This window comes from Pimephales promelas, chromosome 1, assembly GCF_988280905.1.
Source record: "Pimephales promelas chromosome 1, fPimPro1.hap1.1, whole genome shotgun sequence".
Lineage (NCBI taxonomy): Eukaryota > Metazoa > Chordata > Actinopteri > Cypriniformes > Leuciscidae > Pimephales > Pimephales promelas.
The window spans coordinates 48,018,230-48,038,639 of record NC_142769.1 but is presented as its reverse complement, the minus strand read 5'-3'; the positions used below and the strand labels follow the sequence as shown (position 1 = coordinate 48,038,639).

Here is a 20,410-nt window from a genome sequence, read left to right as displayed (position 1 = left end):
ATGTCGGACGATTTTGATTCTGTATTTCCGGCTACGTCGCCCGTGACCTTTTGAACGTAATTACGTATTACGTGACGTTGCAAACGCGCCTCACAGAATAGAGCAAGGCTAGCATTTGTCCTTAGAAAAGTTACATTTTTGGAATAAGCTTTGAAATAACCGATCGTTTCGCATGATAAGACCCTTATTCATCGTCTGGTGTCGTTTAAAGACATTTGAAGCTGCATCTGAAACTGTTATTAACACTATCGTTTGCACCTTGAACCATCCGGTTCCCATTGAAGTCCATTATATGGAGAAAAATCCTGGAATGTTTTCATCAAAAACCTAAATTTCTTTTCGACTGAGGAAAGAAAGACATTGACATCTTGGATGACATGGGGGTGAGTAAATTATCAGCAAAAGTTTTTTCAAAAGTGAACTAATCCTTTAACGTCGGTCAGCCCATCAACAAACTGGCTAAATCACACATCTCCGGCAATTACAAAAAAAAAAAAAAGCGAGCCTTGTAAAGATCCATCAGGGATCTCCAGTTAATATTTGTGCAAAGTCTGATTTACTGAAGCATTTAGCACACGCTGAAGTGCCTCGCTGGAGCAGAACGATTTCAGGAGCACGGGTGTTGAGAGGTTTGATGACGCCCGTGCTCTCTCTCTCTGTTGTGCCTGACTAAAACGTAAAGAAAATCGAATTAGCGAATGTTAAAATGGGATACATATTTGATAAATCTGCCTTGGAGATTTCAACCAATCATGTTTAATTGGGCCTGTGTTTTTCCTCAGCGCCGCTTCTGAGAGAGAAAGTCGCACTGGGTCCTTGGAGAGCAGGAGATGAGATTTTGAAGGGGCACCTTGGCAGGGGCCACTAGTATGTGTTTGGACTGAATGAGTGTGATATTATTGAAACCATCTCTCTCTCTTGAATACAAATTCGTCTCCGCACAAAGCTGCTTCCTGGCCTCATTAACCTGAAGGAGCCCGCCATTGTTTGCTGGAACAATCCAAACAATCCAGCCGTTCTCAACAAGTTGCAGCTGCCGCCCACGTTCGGAAATTCTGAGATCGTGGTAAATAATGACGGTGAGCGACGAGCGTGTTTGCCACCACGTGTTGACTTAGCGCTGTGCCAAAAACTCACATTTCGTCTGAATCAAGACGGAAAGGCTTTCGGATTCGTGGTGGGAGGAGAGCAATGGCAGGAGATCAAACCGAAAAACAACAGACTTCACAGAGATATCAACTATCACAGGGAAACGCAAACACAATGGAAACGAGACGGGGAACGAGTGAGCAAGGAATGAAAGAAGAGGGAAGGAAAAGTAGGACGAAAACTCTGTCCTCTTTGATACAGTTCGTGAAGAGAGGTGGCAGTGCGAGATTGAAAAAAACATCTTTTCAATCCTGTTTTTAATAGAGCAGAGAATAAACAGCGCAGAGACACCAGCAGGAGGTGGAACAGCAGTACGGGACGGAGAGAGAGAGAGAGAGAGACACAGGCTGAGAGTGCCGTCAAGGGCATGATGTCAGTGTGACGGTCACTTCTGCTGTAGGTGAGGCTCCATGCCGTTCTAAAACATTATCTCAAGGCTAATTGGTTGTGATGTGCAGTGGGGTATGTGGGAGGTTGATGGCTCTACCCACCACGCAGAACACCCACGGTCCCAGAAAGCAAAGGCCCGCGGTGCCGCCCATGTAGCGAACTGACCTACAGAATAAGAGGCATGCTGGGATGTGAAGCTCACAGTAGGCTCTGAGACAGTACTGACCGCATGTGTGTGTGTGTGTGTTTTCCCCAACCTATAACAGTCGAAGATGTGTATGTGTGTGTTTACCATTGCTATTGAAGCTCTGTAGGGCCGCCTGTGTCTTCTTCTTAAACTCCTCAGAGGAGACGATCAGCCCACTCTTCATCATGTCTTTGTGTTTCTTCAACATGATGCCACTGTCAATCACAACCTGCTGGAACCACACCCACTCTGCGTTCAGAGCCTCCAGCAACTCCAACACCTACAGAGACAGAGCGAGAGCGAGAATATACGACTCAAATGAAAGCGGAGTCAAATATGGAATAGAGGCGGGAGATGAAAGTGTATTTAGGAGACAATTTGACTGGAACACCTGAGGGTGTGAGTGTGTGTGTGTGTGCGCGACACTCACAGCGGGGTCGACGGGAACCTCGTATTTCTCAAGGATGGCAAACTGATCATGGATGGGTGGAATCTGACTTTCGATTTTACTCAGATCTGCCTGCAGAGTTTCCAGAAGTTTTAGACTCTCTTCCAACTCCACCAGAGTCTGGGGAGGCTGAGACAGCCTGAAAACACACAAACAGTCGATGATTATATGCGCATGCTAAATATTTAATGCCTTAAGTCAATTAAGCACAACAAGAGAACAAGATACATATGGTATAGATGCCCTGTTTCTAGGATAACTTTTTGGTATATGTTTTTGAGTTCCTCTGAGTGGTTTTAGCACCATGCTGTGCTGTGGAAGGAGTGTTGCTATAGGGTGAAATAATTGAAATAAAAATGTATAAAAACTATATCTACTAAAAAAAGAACACAGCAAAATTGCTGCTTGACAATGCTGCTTACAGTTAAACATCTCTAAAACAGTGTGTATGTTTTTCACCAAAACTAAGAATTTAAGTATAGTGCCAGATGTATTTGTATCAGGGGAAAGATTACAAGTTGTATCTGAATTTAAGTACCTTGGTATTTTGATTGATTCCAAATTTTCATTTAAGGCACAGGTTAAAAAGGTCTGTAAGAAGGTCAGATTTAGTTGATCAAATTTTAGATTTATTCGTGATTATATGTCGTCTGAAGCCGCTTTGATGTATATGCATTCCATGATTATTTCTCAAATTACCTACTGTTTAACTACTTGGTCACATGCTAATATTACTACTCTGAAACCACTAGAGTCTTTGTATAAACAGTCACTAAAAACTCTTGACAAGAAATCCATTCGGTTTCATCACTGCTCAATATTAAAAAAATACAACTTGCTAAGCTGGGATAACTTAATTAAATATGTACATATCTGTTTGCTGTTTAAGACTATACATAGCCTGTCTTCACCATTAAAACAGTTTGTGAACATTAGAACAACTGCTCACCGATCTACAAGGGGAGGGGAAAGAGGGGACTGTATTATCCCTCTCAAAAGAAGTACCTTTAGCCAGTCTGTGTTTTTGGTCAGAGCTGCAAGGGAATGGAACTCCGTCCCATCAACAATTAGACAATTGCATGCTTTTGGTTCTTTTCAGTCTCATTTTAAAAAATGGTTACTGACAAATCAGCACTGTCAACATTAGTATTGTATTTTTGATAATAGACTTATTTGTACCAATTGCTCTTGGCTTTGTCCCTCTCTTGTGTAGCAATCTTTCTCTTTCTCTCTCTCATGTTTTTTTTGTTTTTGTTTTAGATAATATATGTTTATTTTATTTTATCTTGTTTTTTTTTTGTATATGTGTGATGCTCTGTCTCTGTTTTTAGGGTGACTGTGTAACATTCTGTCAAGGGTCTACGGATGAAAAATAGCCTCTTGGGCTAATTCTGGCACGTTTACACTTGTTTATTAATGTGCATTGACCCTGTAAATAAAAAATAAAATAAAATAAAAAATTACTAAAACTTGACCTAAAATTAAATTTATTTGATATTTTTTAGATTTATATTTTTTTAATATTATATATTTTATATTAATAAAAACAATAATAGTATCTCAATGATCCTAAATTAAAACTGGCTAAAGTCAAAAGAGTAGGGGTGTCACGATTCGATACATATCACGATACTGAACTCACGATACGATATTATTGCGATACTCCACAACATATGGTTAAAGGTTAACCAAAAATATACTGTTGATTAAAATGCTCAATTTGATATTACATTGTGTGTGTAAATGAATCGGCTTGGACTTGGTGCTGATAACCCAATGCACAGGACAATAGTGACACCAGAATACAAAATACTGAATTATTTGAGACGAATATGCTTGCACTGACTAGATATATTAAAAATAATGGCTTTTTACTGGTAACATAACACATATGGCATTATCGGGAGTCGGGACCCACAAAATATTCCCTCATTGCATTATTATACATTAAATTCAACATTATATATAGTAGTTTAGTGTAGTACTGACACTAAAACTCTGTAAACTTGAACTTTTTCCTCACATAATAATTTTTATTTTGTGTGAATTACCGGTATTAAACAATACACGATACATATTGCATTTTTGTATTGCGATATCTCCATATTATCTTTCGAGTCGACAGAAGTATTTATTAGCGTCGGGTTTAGAAACATGCTAACGTCAGACTCTATTGGAATCAACAGAGAGGTTTGTCGAGTCTCTAATGCTCTTCACATGAGGGGTGTTAATTGGCGTGGCATGCATGAGTGACCATTAACACAGTAGCTGCCCATGAAGAGCGTTTCAAATTGGTCACTTATGAGGTTTCATTTCAGTTAGGATCCCAGCTGCTTATAGACAGCGAGGCAGGGTTTTGAAACAGAGACACACACACACACACACACACACACCTGAGAGCGTTTTCCTGCAGGAAGCTGTGCAGTTCTTTAAGTTTGGCACTGGCCATAAGGCTGAGCAGCTGCGTGAACTTGCTCTGCCACTCGTTACAATGTTGCAACAGAGAGAATTTGAGTGGAGAACAATCCAGCAACACAAACTGCAAACTTAACACTGTCTCCTCCTTCTGGACGTTGTTCGCCACCTCTGTGTATCTGTACAGAGAGAGAGAGAGAGAGAGAGAGAGAGAGAGAGAGAGAGAGAGAGAGAGAGAGAGAGAGAGAGAGAGAGAGAGAGAGTAAATGAAGTGGATAATTCTTTTGAAACTAATCTTGAATTATATATCCATAAATTATATAATTAAAAAAAAAAATCCTATTATGCAAATTCTAACACAAGAGACATTCTCCTTTCTAAACAAAGATTACATTAACATGTAATGTTTTATTTTAGGTTTTTAAAGAATTTTCTATTACCGCAATGAGTCCTGATTCAAAATGAAGATTATTTGCGGTTGTGATTATTTCCAGTTTAAAACTAGACTAAGGACGCATTTATTTAGTCTGGCATTCATATACATTTTTTATCTTACAATTACTGTAAATTTTGCTTTGGCTTGCTCAGTTGGGGATATTCAAATTAAATGACCCATCATACCATTGATCAGCTCTACCAAACTTGATTGTCTTTTCATGAATAAACAAACAATGTTATGTTGTCTTGATTGATACTGTGAAGCAGCTTTGATAAAATCTGTATTGTGAAAAGCGCTAAATATATTTGACTTGACTTGACTTGTGTTTCGGATCAGATACTAGGCAAATCTATAAAATAAGTAAATTATTATACATTCATTATAAATCCCTGAATAATATAATAATAATCACAGTGTGTCCATCAACAGACTTCTCAAAAACAAAAGTTTTTGCTGCCTTATGCAAATAAAAATGTATTCTCCCACGATACATCAGTCGGAGAAGTTCAAGGACGGACACTTGGACGCTTGTGTCTTGATTGTTCTTTCCTAAAAATGTTGTGATTGTCTCAGGACTACACGTTCTCCACACTGTTTTCTCATTACAACCACTAATGGTACATTTGAACAAACAATCATTTTAATTATTAATAATGGCTACTAAATTACTTTTTGTTTAAATGGATCTGTTAGATAATGTAATTTGGTGATGAATTTATTTTGCTCAGTCATGATGGCTGTCCTATTAATAGCTATTTCATTTATCATTTCAGCAGCACAACGTACCTAAATTTCAAGAAAACAACTGAAGCGTGAAAACATGAATTATTTCCGTGAGCGAGTGTAAAGAAATAAAGCCTGACTTAGATTAACAATAGTAATTAAAAAAGTGTCTGCATGCATTATTCGATGTGAAAAAAAAAAAACATTAAAGGGATAGTTCACCTAAAAACTGTAATTCTGTTATAATTTACTCACCCTCAAGTTGTTCCTAACCTGTATAAATATAATTATGTCTTTGTTCTGCTGAACACAAAGATATTTTGAAGAAAGTTTGTAACCAGGCCAATTTGGAGCACCATTCACTTCCATAGTAGGAAAAAAAAAATACTATGGAAGTCAATAGTGCCCCAAAACTGTTCAATTTCCAACATTCTTCAAAATATCTTTCATCAGAATAAATAAATGTACACAGGTTTGGAACAACATGAGGGTGAGTACATTTTTTGGGGGTAAACTAGGCCTATCTCAGACAGACAGCACAACACAAACATGCAAAAGGTCATTAATGCACAATGACACAATCACACACACAATGTCTGTGTCCAAACACACACACACCCTCAAGCATCCACTGTTGACATGATAACGATTCGTTTAGTGCGGATCAGTGCTACAGACATGTCAACATATTGAAGTGCACATTTCTGAAGTTATAAAGTCTGCAAAGAGAATCATTGGGACTAACCTCTCACCCATGACCCCACTGTACATAGAGTGCTGTAAGAAGGCTCAGTCCATACTAAAGACACCCAACACCCAGCTCACTCACTGCTGAGGCCCAGACACAAACACTACAGTCTGAGATACAGTACACGTGTAGTCATTTTTTGTCCTCAGACACCATACTTTGCCTCTAATGCCTGGGTCAGATTACACAATTTTTTTTTTTTTTTGTCTGTTACGATAGTCACTGTGTCAGATTACACACTTTTGACTCCTAAAATCTTGTCGTGTCGTGGACAAGACACATGTCAGACTACACGTTGCTTCCTGACCAGTCATCGCATGCTGTCTTTAACGACACGCGTGATGTCATCGAGGAGGCGAAACTACCCAGGTGAAAAAGACATTGTATTAAATGTATTAAAAATATATTTGAAATACAAATAGTGTGTTTATAATACATTTGTATTTACAACATGCTTATTTAAAGTGTACTAAAAATGTATTTTATTGCATTTTAGTATATTTCTAAAAAGTATACTAGAAGTACATTGGTAATAAATATATATTTAATTACACTTTTAAGAAATATACTATAGAAAAGCATACTTTTAATGTATTTATAAAAAGTATATTAGTAATATATTGGTAATAAATGTATGCTTTATTATATTTTTAATAAATATGCTAATGATAATTATACTTTAAATGTATTTCTAAAAAGTATATTAGAAGTACATTGGTAATAAATATATGTTTAAATACACTTTTAAGAAATATACTATAGAAAAGCATACTTTTAATGTATTTATAAAAAGTATATTAGTAATATATTGGTAATAAATGTATGCTTTATTATATTTTTAATAAATATGCTAATGATAATTATACTTTAAATGTATTTCTAAAAAGTATATTAGAAGTACATTGGTAATAAATATATGTTTAAATACACTTTTAAGAAATACACTATAGAAAAGCATACTTTTAATGTATTTCTAAAAAAGTATATTATTAGTACATTGGTAATAAATGTGTGCTTAATTATAGTTTTAATAAATATGCTAATGACAATCATGCTTTAAATATGTTTCTAAAAAGTGTACTAGAAGTACATTGGTATTTAATTACATTTTTAAGAAATATTCTAAATACAAACATATTTTAATTATATTTAAAAATGTTTTACTAGAAACGCAATGCTAATAAATATACACTTAATTACACTTTTAGAAATATGCTAAAAACAAACATAGTTTTAGTGAAGTTTTAGTGTATTTACAGAAAGCATACTTGTTGCTAAATTAAAGTATTTTTTGTGTTCACTTCAAGTTTAAAAATTCAAGTCCCTTTAATTCCCTTCCTAACATGAAGGCAATTAAACATGTATCGAAATTAATTGTATATTTCTACAAAGACTAGAAGTAGCACTTTAATTATAAATATGTGCTCAGTTAAGCTTTTAAGAAATATACCAAAAACTAACACACTTTTTGTAATACTACCAACACTTAACTCAATGCATATGTATTTCAAAAGCACTAAAATTTGACTAACAAGTAATGCACTTCTATACTTCTGCATTAATTAATCAAATAGTCTTTTCCACAAAACAAGTGAATACCAGTACTTGCACACATCAACATAAAAGATCAGGTGTACATACTAGAAAAACAAAATAAATTTCTTAAAGCTTGACTCTTACATTTGTTTAGCCAAAATTAATTAAAAAAAACTTGTTAATAAGCATGTTAGGTTTATATAAACAGAGTTGTTTCTTTTTTTGTGGATGTTAGTTAATATTTCCAGTTGCATTCATTTGGACCAATCAGAGCCAATCTTTTCAAAACAAGCTTGCCGGCAATTGTCCAATCACACACTGCCATTTGAACTTACATGTTGGGCGGGGCGCAGACAGCGGATACTGACTGTCTGTGGTATCCCATTATAGCTTCGGATATTTCAACAGAAATCATATATTTTCCAAATTTTGCTTTGTTATTTCACTGGCTCGGACCTAGTGAATGTGGATAGCACCGATCTAATATTGAGAGAACACACGAGCAGATTACCAGGTCGTCAGCTCCCGCGAACAATTTAGCAGTGAAGAGGACAACGCAGAGGTGCGCCGCCACGACATGGACAGAGCAAGATACTGCCAGAAAAGATCTTACTTCTTGGTGGTAAGTTTATTAGTTTAAGTGATTAGTATAATTGGCTTTATTCTCACTTTGGGTTTAGAAAATATTTTCAGAAGTTGATGTCGATGTTCTGTGGATTACTGGCGTTTCTGTTGATTTGACACTAAAGCGAGTTAATCCATTGACGTCTATCAACTTAATTGTTATAGATCTAGACAGTGACATAATACAACTATAAAAACATTGCACACTGTGTTTGCAGAAAAAAGGTTATTAATGGTGATTACACGACAGGCTTGATTGTCCCTAAGTAACTTCTTGTGTTTTAAATATTATAATATATTTTAAGCTCTAATAAAACTTTCACATCTGTGATATTTAATTCATAGTAAAATCTAATTAATTATTAGTAGGCTGTCAGTTTTCATGTCAATTCGATAAATAAATTAAGTTGTAATCACCAACTATAAGCTTTCACAAAACCAATTATTAAATATCTTGCACTGAGAAATTAAAATGATGTTAAATAATGAAATGAGAGATTTTATATTTAATATTTAGCCTAGCCAAGGAATTTGCACATTGCAAAGACATTTTTTTATTAAACCCAACCGTGAGTAGATGAGGTCAAGTCGAGTAAGTAGTACTAGTTGATCCTCTTGATTTGTAACTTTTTGTTGGTGAAAAACAACAAAAAAAGGCAATAGTGTGTCATGTAGCAGCTAAGTAACTAAGTGACCTATATATATTAACACGTATTTGAAAAATGAATATGTATTTTGCCTGATTATGCATTGAATTATGCAATCACATAATCGTGTTTTTCTCGAGGGACTGATTTATATGATTTTATGAGTGGTATTCAGCTTTTTTACATTTAATCAAGGCGTTATCAGCTGTCACCAACTTGTAACTTTCAATAGAAAGTTCTGTCTTTATTAATAATGAATAATTACTTTAATAATAGGGTGGAAGTTACAGTAATGGTTCATTAAATATGTTTCACCATTTAAACAAAATACAAATTATATATGAAGAACACAAACTAGTGTTTTTTCTGCCCTAACTTTGTATAACATGCAACTTTATTTTTTCTTATAGAGCTTCCAGGGATATTAGCATCTCTCAAAGAGGCCCTGGAGTCCATGAAACGAGGTTCATTCAGCTCAAGCCCAAGATCATCTGAGCTGTGTCTTCCTGAAACCTCAGAAATGGTTAGAAAATTCTTTATGATAAAGAAAAATCCTATTTGTTATAATAATTATATCTGACTTTTTGTGCATTAAGTGTTCTGAATTAAGTAACAAAGTGACAGCTTTTTATTAGAATTATAAATGAACAAGTTTATACTAATGCTTGTTTTTTTTTTATTCTTGCCAGATTTCCCTCGGTGTTTCTGATGTCCCCAAAAGAGTCTATGGCAGACTGAACAAGTCACGAACTTCTCTTTTTACTCAAGATTTGGCCACTTTACTTTTTGCTATTGTATTTCACTTTGTTTGACTTAAAGGATTAGTTCACTTTAAAAAAAAAAAAAAAAAACCTTTAGCTGATAGCTTACTCACCCCCATGCCAAGATATCCATGTCATTCTTTCTTCAGTTGAAAAGAAATTAAGGTTTTTGATGAAAACATTTCAGGATTTTCTCCATATAATGGACTTCATTGGGGACCAAACGGTTCAAGGTCCAAAAGACAGTTTCTGTGCAAACTGTTCAAAGGGCTTTAAACGATTCCAGACGATGAATAAGGGTCTTATCAAGCGAAACGATCGCTCATTTAAAAAAAAAAAAACCCACAAGTTTAAGTTTTATAAGCTCAAATGGTCGCCTTGCTCTGTTCTGTTATGCATGTTCATGATTTTCCTATTTGAACTCGTTCATCAAAATTAACAAATATTTTTCCGAGTCATTAGGTTCATTCAATGAACGAAATGAATGAATTGACTCGAAAAAAGATTTGTCAGGGCTGCCAACTCTCAAGCATTCAGCACAAGACTCTCGCAATTGAGCCAATTCTCATGCTTTCACGACAAATTGACTGTTAGCCATTGGACCCTGAACTGTTTGGTTCCCAGTGAAGTCCATTATATGGAGAAAATCCTGGAATGTTTTCATCAAAAACCTTAATTTCTTTTCGACTGAAGAAAGAAAGACATGGACATCTTGGAAGACATGGGGGTGAGTAAATTATCACCAAAAGTTTTTTCAAAAGTGAACTACTCCTTTCAGTTAGTTTATTTATTTATTTATTTTTGTTCTGTTTAATACCTCTGCAAATCAATGCATTTTATGTTAATGTATTTTGTTTAGTTTTCATAATGCTTTACTGATGTAGTGCATTAAAGTTTATCTTTCAAAGAGTGTTTGTGTGTTTTGTAGAAATATTTTTTTTATTGGGTTTTGTTGAATTCAAATGTTTAAATGTATTTTTAATACATTAAAATATATTATTTTTATATTAAATGGTTTTTGGAAAAATATATTTTTAATATGTTAATAGTGGGTCCAATAGTGTTCTACTAATACATTATTAATAAGCTGAAATTATATTTAAAATATACTCAGAACGCATTAATGTGAAGCTAAAAATATACTAATGCTGTATTTCTAAAGTCGATTTAAAGTGTATTAAAATACACTTTAAATAAGTGCTATTATATTACATTAAATGTACTTAAAATGGTTCCATTTTAGCACAATTTAGTATAATAAAATATATTACTATTACCTTAAAATTGAACTTAAATACATATTAAAATACACTTAATATACTTGAAGTTGTTTCAATTTAGCACATTTAATACATATTTAATACGGTACATTTAAAATACATTAAGTATATCAAAATAAGTACAATTTAAATATATTTCCTTTTCACCTGGGTAGTAGCGAGTGACTTCCGGAAACGAACGTAAACAAACAATGGATGAAGCGGTGAGTGTTGTCTTGGATGTCCAGTGTTCAGAAAAAAGTAAAAAAAGAAAGAAAACCCGACATTGGACAAGTTCGTGGATTGCTCGAAGAGGACAGTATGGGCTGTCAATCCTCCAAGGAGAACTTGAGGTAAAATATTGTTTTCTTATACAGTGATGTGAATAAGTTTTGACACCCATGCTAAAGTTGCCTAAAAAGAGGAATAAAAAATCATCTTTTGGATATTGATCTTAATGCCTTAATTAGAAAAATTAGGAAAACTCCAACCTTTAAGGACACACATTTTCTTTGTGAATGAATAATGTATCATAAATAAATAAATAAATGTTTTTTTCCTTAAAATACAGGGTGCATAAGTCAGGACACCCCTATGTTAAATTCCCATAGAGTCAGGCAGATTATTATTTTTAAAAGCCAGTTAAGATTCATGGATCCAGGATAATATGCATCCTGATAAAGTTCCCTTGGCCTTTGGAATTAAAATATCCCCACATCATCACACACCATTCACCACACCTAGAGATTGGCATGGGGTACTTTCCATAAGATCATCTTTCAATGCAAATCAAACCAGCTATTAGGCTAACTGAAGTAAAACCATGCCAATCTCTAGGTGTGGTGAATGGTGTGTGATGATGTGGGGATATTTTATTTATTTATGATACATTATTCAATCACAAAGAAATTTTGTGTCCTTAAAGGTTGGAGTTTTCCTCATTTTTCTAATTAAGGCATTAAGATCAATATCCAAAAGATGATTTTTTTATTCCTCTTTTTAGGCAACTTTAGCATGGGTGTCCAAACTCATTCACATCACTGTATATTTTTACTTTCAGTTTTAACGTTAGCACCATCGTCTCTCTTTCGTTTCGTATTTTTGAAAGTTGTGTACGGAAAAGCTTCTGTGCTCCTATTGGTCAACCTCATACATGTGACGGAACCATCATGGACGACAGTTAAAAAAATTAAACATGCTAGTCTTTTTGTCGTGATGTCGTGAAGCATCTGAGACGCAACGTAGGTTGTCACCCACTATACGTGATGATACGATCAAATCTTGCGTCCTGACGCCCGTTGACAATTACGAATCCCCGCCACACCCTACGTTAAACGGATCGTGTCAAAATCGGGCTAAAATCGTGTAATCTGAACCAGGCATAAAGGGCCTAATATACTCATCTTTGATGATTATTTTGACTGTTTAGGATTCCCCCCCCCCCCCCCCCTTTTACAAAGTACTACTGCTGCCCAGTTGGAAATCTATAAATATTCCAAAAAAGAAAAAAAAAAGTATTGCCCGAACCTCCAATGGGAAGGAAATATAGAGACCGGACCTCTTGGATTTAATTGGCTTAATGCACAGCTCCACTACTTCCTGAACTTCAGCCAGCTTGATTAATTCAGGTGTGCCTGATTACTGTTGTTGTGACTACTGAGGTCAGACACACCTGGATTAATCGGTTTGTCCAATAATGGTAGACAGGAAACAAGGAGCTGGCAGAAGTTAAGTAGTGGAAGCTGTGCATAAAGCCAATTGAACAGCCCTGATTTAGACAACATTACAGTGATTTTGAGGGAAAGACAGAGACCTGGCGATGTCAGCGTCAAAGGAGGCTACTGTGGGGTTGAGCCGCTGGTAGCGCTGTATGAAGCCGTCTTTCTCGATTTCCCAGATCTCTCTGTGTTTGTCCCAGGTCTTCAGATAAGTCTGCAGGAAAGATGCATTAGTCACCATTCCTGCAGCTATGGCTCCCTGAATCTTACAGATCTCTTCATCTTGCTCTGAAATCAAAAGAAAGGGAGGACGTGAGAACAACACAGAAAGCATTGTTGATGCCAAACAACCACTGATGATGATGATGTGAATGGATTTTTCACCTAGAAATGTAAATCATGTCATTATGCAGTCATCATTGTGGCTTTGTGTTTATTTTACTTTATTTATCTTTCAGGGAAACATAAAAGGAGGAATTGTTCAGAAAGAGTGGACCCTATACAATTCTTCATAATTTCTCCTTTTGTGTCCCACAGAAGAAAGCCATATGGGTTTGGAACGACATGAGGGTGAGTAAACACAACAGGAATATAAAAAGGATAAATGGAGGGATGTGGTGAATGAGAGGGTGTACCGATGATGCTGTGGATGGGCTTTCTCTGCAAGTGTTGGCGGGTCAGTAGATCCGGCAGACGTTTGAACACTGAGATGGTTTTAATGAGTTGAGAGCTAATGCTGTTCACTATGTGGGCCAGTTTCTGGAGGGAAGGAGAGAAATCCACCTGGAAAAACACACAGAGAAGAGTAAACTTCACTAAAAGAGCAAAAAAAAACAGAATCATCATATTCAATCTGCAAGTCAAAGAAAATGTTTATTCAAGTATCGTGTGATATTTGTATATATTATGCACTAACATCAATTTTACAAAAAACTTCATAAAATATATTTTTCAAATAAATGCTGTTCTAGTAAACTGTCTATTCATTAAAGAATTCTGAAAATAATGCATCACTGTTTCCATCAACTGTTTTTAACACTGATAATATTAAGAAATATTTCTTGAGCACTAAATCAGCATGTTAAGGATCATGTCACAATAAAAACTGTAAAAACATATAAAATGCATTTTTTTTATGTAGATAACATGTTAACAGATGCAGCCGGTGCATTTATGATTATTTTTTTCATTCATTGACATATATTTTCTTTAAAAAAGGAAAACCAATCACCTATGTTGATGCTCTCAATTATTTAAATAGATACTAATACTAATCTGCTTTCAATAAACCTGGTTGCCTAGTAGGAAAGCAAATTTTTAGTAATAATGGTGTCGACTTGTGTTGTGGAAAAAAATCAAAGGGCCCTATTTTAATGATCTTAAATGCAAGTGTCAAGCGCAAAGCTCAAGTAACTTTGTGGGCGGATCCCGGCGCTGTTGCTATTTTACCAGCGGGATAAATGACTCTTGCACTCGACGCAAGTTTAAAAGGGGTTGGTCTGAAGACGCTTCATTATTCATAGGTGTGGTTTGGGCGTAACGGAAACAAACCAATAAGGCCTCGTTTACACTGCATGGTTCAAGTGACCCAAATCCGATTTTTTCCTCTCATGTGGCAGAGATCGGATATGACCGGTGAACGTGTAAGGAGGAAAAAAAAACGCATGGATTCTGATTTTCTCAGATCGGATTCAGGCCTCATTCATATGTGGTAATAAATCGGATATGAATCAGAAACGTGCATTTGCGAGTCCCATGTAAGCAGACAAATCGGATATTCCCCAGTAAATACTTTGAATTTCGCGCTGTTTCGCTTAATTTCCCAGTTCAGAACCATCAGAACGTCTGCTTTTGGTAGTTTCAGCAGTGTATAGTGTGAATGCAAAATCGGATATGGGTCACTATTAAAAGATGATGTAAGCAGGTCGTCAAAAAAATCGGATATAGTCAGAAAATCGGATTTGGGCATCAAGACCTGCAGTGTAAATGCAGCCTAAGAGCATCATATCACATTCCCTTTAAGAGCATGATGAACGAGGTGCACTTGTTCCATTGCGCTGTAACGGCGCATTTACCAACGCGCTTCAGAATCGGTTCACAGCCGAGGAGATCGATGTTCTCGTCAGGGCCGTAAAAGAAAGAGAAGTGACATTGGGGATGGGACTAACCCACCCAAATTAGCTTCGGTTAAACGTGCATATGATAATTTTGGTAAATGTGTAAGCTTTTTTGCCTATTTTTCCCATCGTCATGGACACGACAATGATTTCCCTCGTGTTTTAATATTTTTACTTATAATAACGTATCATTTGCAAAAAGTAAAATGCATCTGTGTAGATGAGAGAATCATCTACAGTGTATGCGCGTTATTCATAGCAGCCGCTGACTTTAGACTAGTTTTTTTCTGGTCAGTGGCGCAATTGTTTTCTGAAACTGCAAAATAGCACCAGTGATTGTTTGCGCTGAAACACGCCTCGTTTTTGCGCCGACGGAGCGCAAGTTCATTCCCTAGCTTGCCGGTGTGCGTCTGTGGAGGGAAAGTCCGCTTTTTTTGCACGGGTGCAAAATACCAATGATACAATTGCGCCGGGTGCAAGATAGGGCCCAAAGAGTAAATGTTTAGTTACTTTTTGATTCTAGTGAATGATCACCGCTAAGGTAAATCTGAAAAACCTGTGTTTGTAGTAAACAATGACAATGAACAGTGTTTTATGCCAAACGGAGGGGGAAAAAAACTAAAAGATGCCGCTCTGTCAGTCCGCTCAAAGTAAAACGCCGTCACATACGGGTAGGAACGGTGAGAAAGGTAAGAAAGGAGTTGCCATAGTGTTCCATTTTTACCATAAAACTGTTTAAAGAGTAGCAAAAGTTTTGAGTGATAAACCTACTCTTACAACACCTGTTCTGTTAATAACCCTCTGTCGATCCGACTGTCCGTGGGCGAGGATACAAAAATGTGGAAGTAGTAGTTTTGACGAAAGCCCTGCAGCTGTCACAAGCCTTGTCAAGTCCAGATAACACAGAGAACGAGTAAACATTGTTCATTTACACATGGACAATAATAATTGATCTGTTAATGAGCACCGCATCCCTATTGCAATTAATCTCACATGTTAAACTGTTTACACTAATAATCCCAAAACCTTTTTTTCTTTTCTTATGTGGAGTTTCATCACCTACTTGTTACCGCTCTGACTTTGTTAGTGTAGAAAAGTTCTCAAATATGAAATCATGAGTCTCAGAATCCATTTTTATTTTTTTTTTATTGCTGAAATATGACAGAACCGTTTCTAATCATCTCCTCTGTGAGAACCGGAAAAGATGTGTAGCGGTAAATATTGTACCGGGGTGAATTTGGTTTTCGATCAGCCTGACGGATGTTCGTTTTCGCTCCTGGTGTGAACAGACCACTCATCATCAATGATTTGTTTTGCTTATTCATTTCGCATCTGGTGTTAGAAGGCCTTTAATAGTGTGTCCTGAGCTAGCATTAATGCGTTTCCCTTCCCTCAGGCACTTAAAGCGCTTTGCCTCAGGCAGTCTGTCTCCACAGACCAAAGCAACCAATGTCCCTAAAATATACTCAATTAAGTCAAACTAACGTTTCTGCTTTTCCTTTCTCACTGTGTTTAGCTGACTAAGCATCATGGGACATTACCCATAGCAGAATAACGCAGCAGTGCAGCCACAGATGTGATTTATAGAGGTTGCGGTGTTCTGAATGCCCTCTGCTTGATGTATGATAGTGTCTTTACGCTGTATGTAAAACACATGGCCAGCAGCTCTCGGTGACCAATACAATGCTTTGCACTGACACAGAGCTTTTAGGTGTACTTCTATACCCTGAAATAACAGAGGGGACGGTGTGTTTGAGAAAACGTCGTCTGGATGTGAGGTAAGGGTCACCTCGTCACGTAAATTGTTTTCAATGACAAAGAGAAAGTGTCTGTTTGTGTGCACCTGAGCAGGATATCGAGGAGTTTGTTGTTTCAGCACCACCTCTACTCTGAATAAGGGGTTTGGGGAAGTCTTGCCGTCTCCATTGATGGCTTTAGAGAGCTCCTGCAGAGAGCGCTTTATATTCACACGAAACGCCTCCTCAACCATTCGATCCGACTTCTCCATGTACGACACCCAGTGCTGTTGCACCTGAAAATACAAACACAAACATGGAAGTCAATAGGAAGTCCTCATTATGATGCTTTTATTAACCCAAGAATGTTACAGTTTATGCAAGTATGCAGAGGTAAATATTATCGGATTTTGTCTGTACAATGAAAGTGTCAATGGGGTTAATTAACTTTTGATCACAATGATTTTGAAACATTACTATTAGGATCTCAGGTATGATGGGTACGAGGGACGATGTTCAGCACATGGATTGGATTGATCGCTACAATTGACAGGTCTCGATTTACCGTGTGCCATAGCTTAACCCTTGTGCTGCATTAGATTTTTAACACCGTTGAGTGCATTAAGGACCAAAAATGGCCACATATTAAACATTGCCTAAAATATTATATATTATTATTATTTTCCACTTTTACCAAGTTAAATCTTTTAACCAGCATCAGTCCTCATCATAACTACCAAAAATGTATTCAATTTCAGGATTTTAACCCTTTAATTACCAGTTTTGTTTGCGAAACCATCGATTTGTATAAGAGGAAAAAACACAAAAATTCAATTATTTTCAATAAACTAAATGCAAAGAGAAAACTTTAGATTTGGATTATCACAGTCCCACTTTGCAAAAAATCCCACTTAGCATGTTAGAGACCAAAAATGGCCACCTATTAAACATTGCCTATTGCCTAAAATAAGGTGCATTTCCACCCATAGGGAATAAATATGTAGTGACGTCATCTGGTGGAATACACTATATAATGCAAATATAATGCTTTTGCTTTCAAAATGAAAGGATGTTTGTGCAAAAATCATGTTTCATGTATTACTGACAGCCTCAGATTTAAACAACGTTTTAATGGGTTTCAATGGGCCATTTTTGGTCTTTATGGTGCTGAGTGTTACTATTTGATCTACACAGTGTGTGTTATACTTTTTTTTTGCAAAATGGGATCACATTTTTTACATGCATCCAAAAAGTCACAATTTTGCCAAATTTCATACCATTTGCATTAAAACAGCCAAAATGGTCAAAGAAATTAAACTGCAAAAGTCCAAAAATGTCCCTAATGCAGCATAAGGGTTAAAGAGCTCTGGAAGATTGTCCCTCATCAACCAGGTGCTTTATACTTGTTACTTATTCTATGTAATTATAAATATTTTAATGCTGTATTATGGCATTTACACATGCAAGTCATTTTTTTATCTTAAAAAGGCTACAATGGTTCCAAATGTCACAACTTTTGATTAATTTGAGACATTAACACAACATTTGGCCCAGATGCACTTGACATGAACGTGAACAAGTCATATATACTTTCAAGCATAACCAAATAAATCAATAAACTGCATCACTTTTTTCTACCATGTTGTAACAATCTCCAAATATGATCAAAATCCTCTTTCTTTGCAATTTGAAAGGTTTTCTATCAGATGAAATCATGTCTTGTCTTGTTTTGTTGTTTTTTTGCAGAGTCATTACTTTTAAGTATGCCACTTGAAATCGCATGAAATCATTAAAATGCCTAAGGAGTGAACAGTCAGTGTGACAGTCAAAAAAGAGCTTGCATATCACTTATATAAAGCTTGAATGATCAATCGTTAGTCATATCAGCGGTAAAAATCCTCATCTGAGCGTCCCTGCTTATTAAACCAAATTCCTGGGTTACAGTGAAAAACCTTTAGTTCACAATGGGGTGATGCATTTACTTTTAGCTGGTTCTTATTACAGTTGCTGCCATTTTATAAGAGCAATAAGCCACTTAGGGCTGTGCGTTATGAAAAGTTTACTCCAACAACAATCCTTCGGTGCTAAAATGACTGTCCCACAACCTCAAGACGCTTATCGCTTTAGTGGAAAAGATCCTAAGACAGCGGTCCAACCTCAGGGCCGTCTAGGTGGAAGGTCCCGTAGACTCTGGCCATGGTTTTGACGATGTCCTGGTGTGCGTTCTGCAGTCGGAGCAGCTGCATGTGCTGATGGTTCTGCTGATCCTCCATGAACTCCAGGTCTCCATGAAACATCTTGCCATCCACACGCACCAAAATCAGCTCACTGATCTGCTGACAGAGCTTAGAGGTGGCCAGGACAGCGGCCTTATACTCGTCCACCACTAACTGAACCTGTGGGAGAGACGAGAGAGGTTCAGAACAAAGAGATGTTAATCCAAAAACACACACAAGACAGCTTAATCGTAAGCTTTGACCATCTACCAAATTGTAGGATTTAAATCTGAAAATCTACAGTACGTGTCCGACTGTTCTAATACATTTTTGTAGACAAAAACAAATTACAGGCTACACACATCTTGTTATTTCTGTAATTTCTATAAACTTTCCCTGAGATTGTTGCGCAATTACCACTTTACCACACGCAGGTCTATTATTGATTGTGTGGATGCCTGCCTTATTGAAAAACCACAGACTCCAGTAGACAGAATCACACATCTAAAAGTTTTGAAACAGTGCTTTAGCATTCACAGGGACCCTTTTATTTGGAAAAACATATGGGAATAAATGTTTTTTCACCTGCAGTGGCGAGCGACACACAGGTAGTTTTGACTAACTGCTCTGAGAGGAGTTACGGCACAAAGCAATCATTAAAAGCCCAGGTGCTCCTCCAATAGGCTGTCCCAACTAATGACCAATTTAATGAGAAAAAAAGGAACAGGGAGTGAGAGCGAGAGAGAGAGAGAGAGAGAGAGAGAGAGAGAGAGAGAGAGAGAGAGAGAGAGAGAGAGAGAGAGAGAGAGAGAGAGAGAGAGAGAGTGGTTGAAAAAGACTAGAATTTGAGTGGTGCTTGCCAATGCAAAAGACTAATCTTACAAGTTAGTCGTCAATTTTTTTTCTTTAAGACTGGCCAAAACTTTTTTAAACATGATGTGTTTTATACCGTCTCTTCTGTCCACTTTAAACAACTTCTGTCCTGACTTCTTCGAGAGGAGGGTCTATGGGCGGCTAAATGATTGGGCTTTTTCCAATATTTCAATCAAATGGACGAAATAAGCTCATGCAATTTACATATGAACACGTCCAGGAGACGATGGAAAAACATACGGCGAAGCTTTCGTTTCTGCTGCTCTGACTGTCACAAGATCAGCCGAACACTGTGAGTGTGTGTGAGTGTGTGAGAACATTGTGCTTGGTCCGTTTTTCTTCTTCAAACCAAACTTGGGTCTCCAGTCGACAAAGTTTAAATCCCATAATGTTATGCGTTAGGTCAGTAGACGGAGAGAAGACG

The 20,410-nt window shown here is 36.6% G+C and overlaps 1 protein-coding gene and 1 long non-coding RNA gene across 2 annotated transcripts in view; one reads left to right on the top strand and one right to left on the bottom strand.

Moving 5' to 3' along the window:
* Nucleotides 1–20,410, bottom strand: part of dnah2 (dynein, axonemal, heavy chain 2) — a 224,084-nt gene that overhangs the window by 148,666 nt on the left and 55,008 nt on the right. Inside the window, exons 17-23 of the mRNA XM_089130887.1 lie at nt 19,054–19,293; nt 17,005–17,193; nt 13,680–13,827; nt 13,140–13,332; nt 4,568–4,768; nt 2,157–2,313; nt 1,832–2,006 (exon numbers count right to left, since the gene is read on the bottom strand). Of these exons, the coding sequence (XP_088987013.1) occupies nt 1,832–2,006; nt 2,157–2,313; nt 4,568–4,768; nt 13,140–13,332; nt 13,680–13,827; nt 17,005–17,193; nt 19,054–19,293 (1,303 nt within the window). The remainder of the gene's footprint in view (nt 1–1,831; nt 2,007–2,156; nt 2,314–4,567; nt 4,769–13,139; nt 13,333–13,679; nt 13,828–17,004; nt 17,194–19,053; nt 19,294–20,410) is intronic.
* Nucleotides 7,680–10,977, top strand: LOC148998519 (uncharacterized). Its single transcript, XR_016168449.1, has 3 exons — nt 7,680–8,657; nt 9,717–9,829; nt 9,996–10,977. It is a non-coding gene; the product is annotated as an uncharacterized LOC148998519 (long non-coding RNA).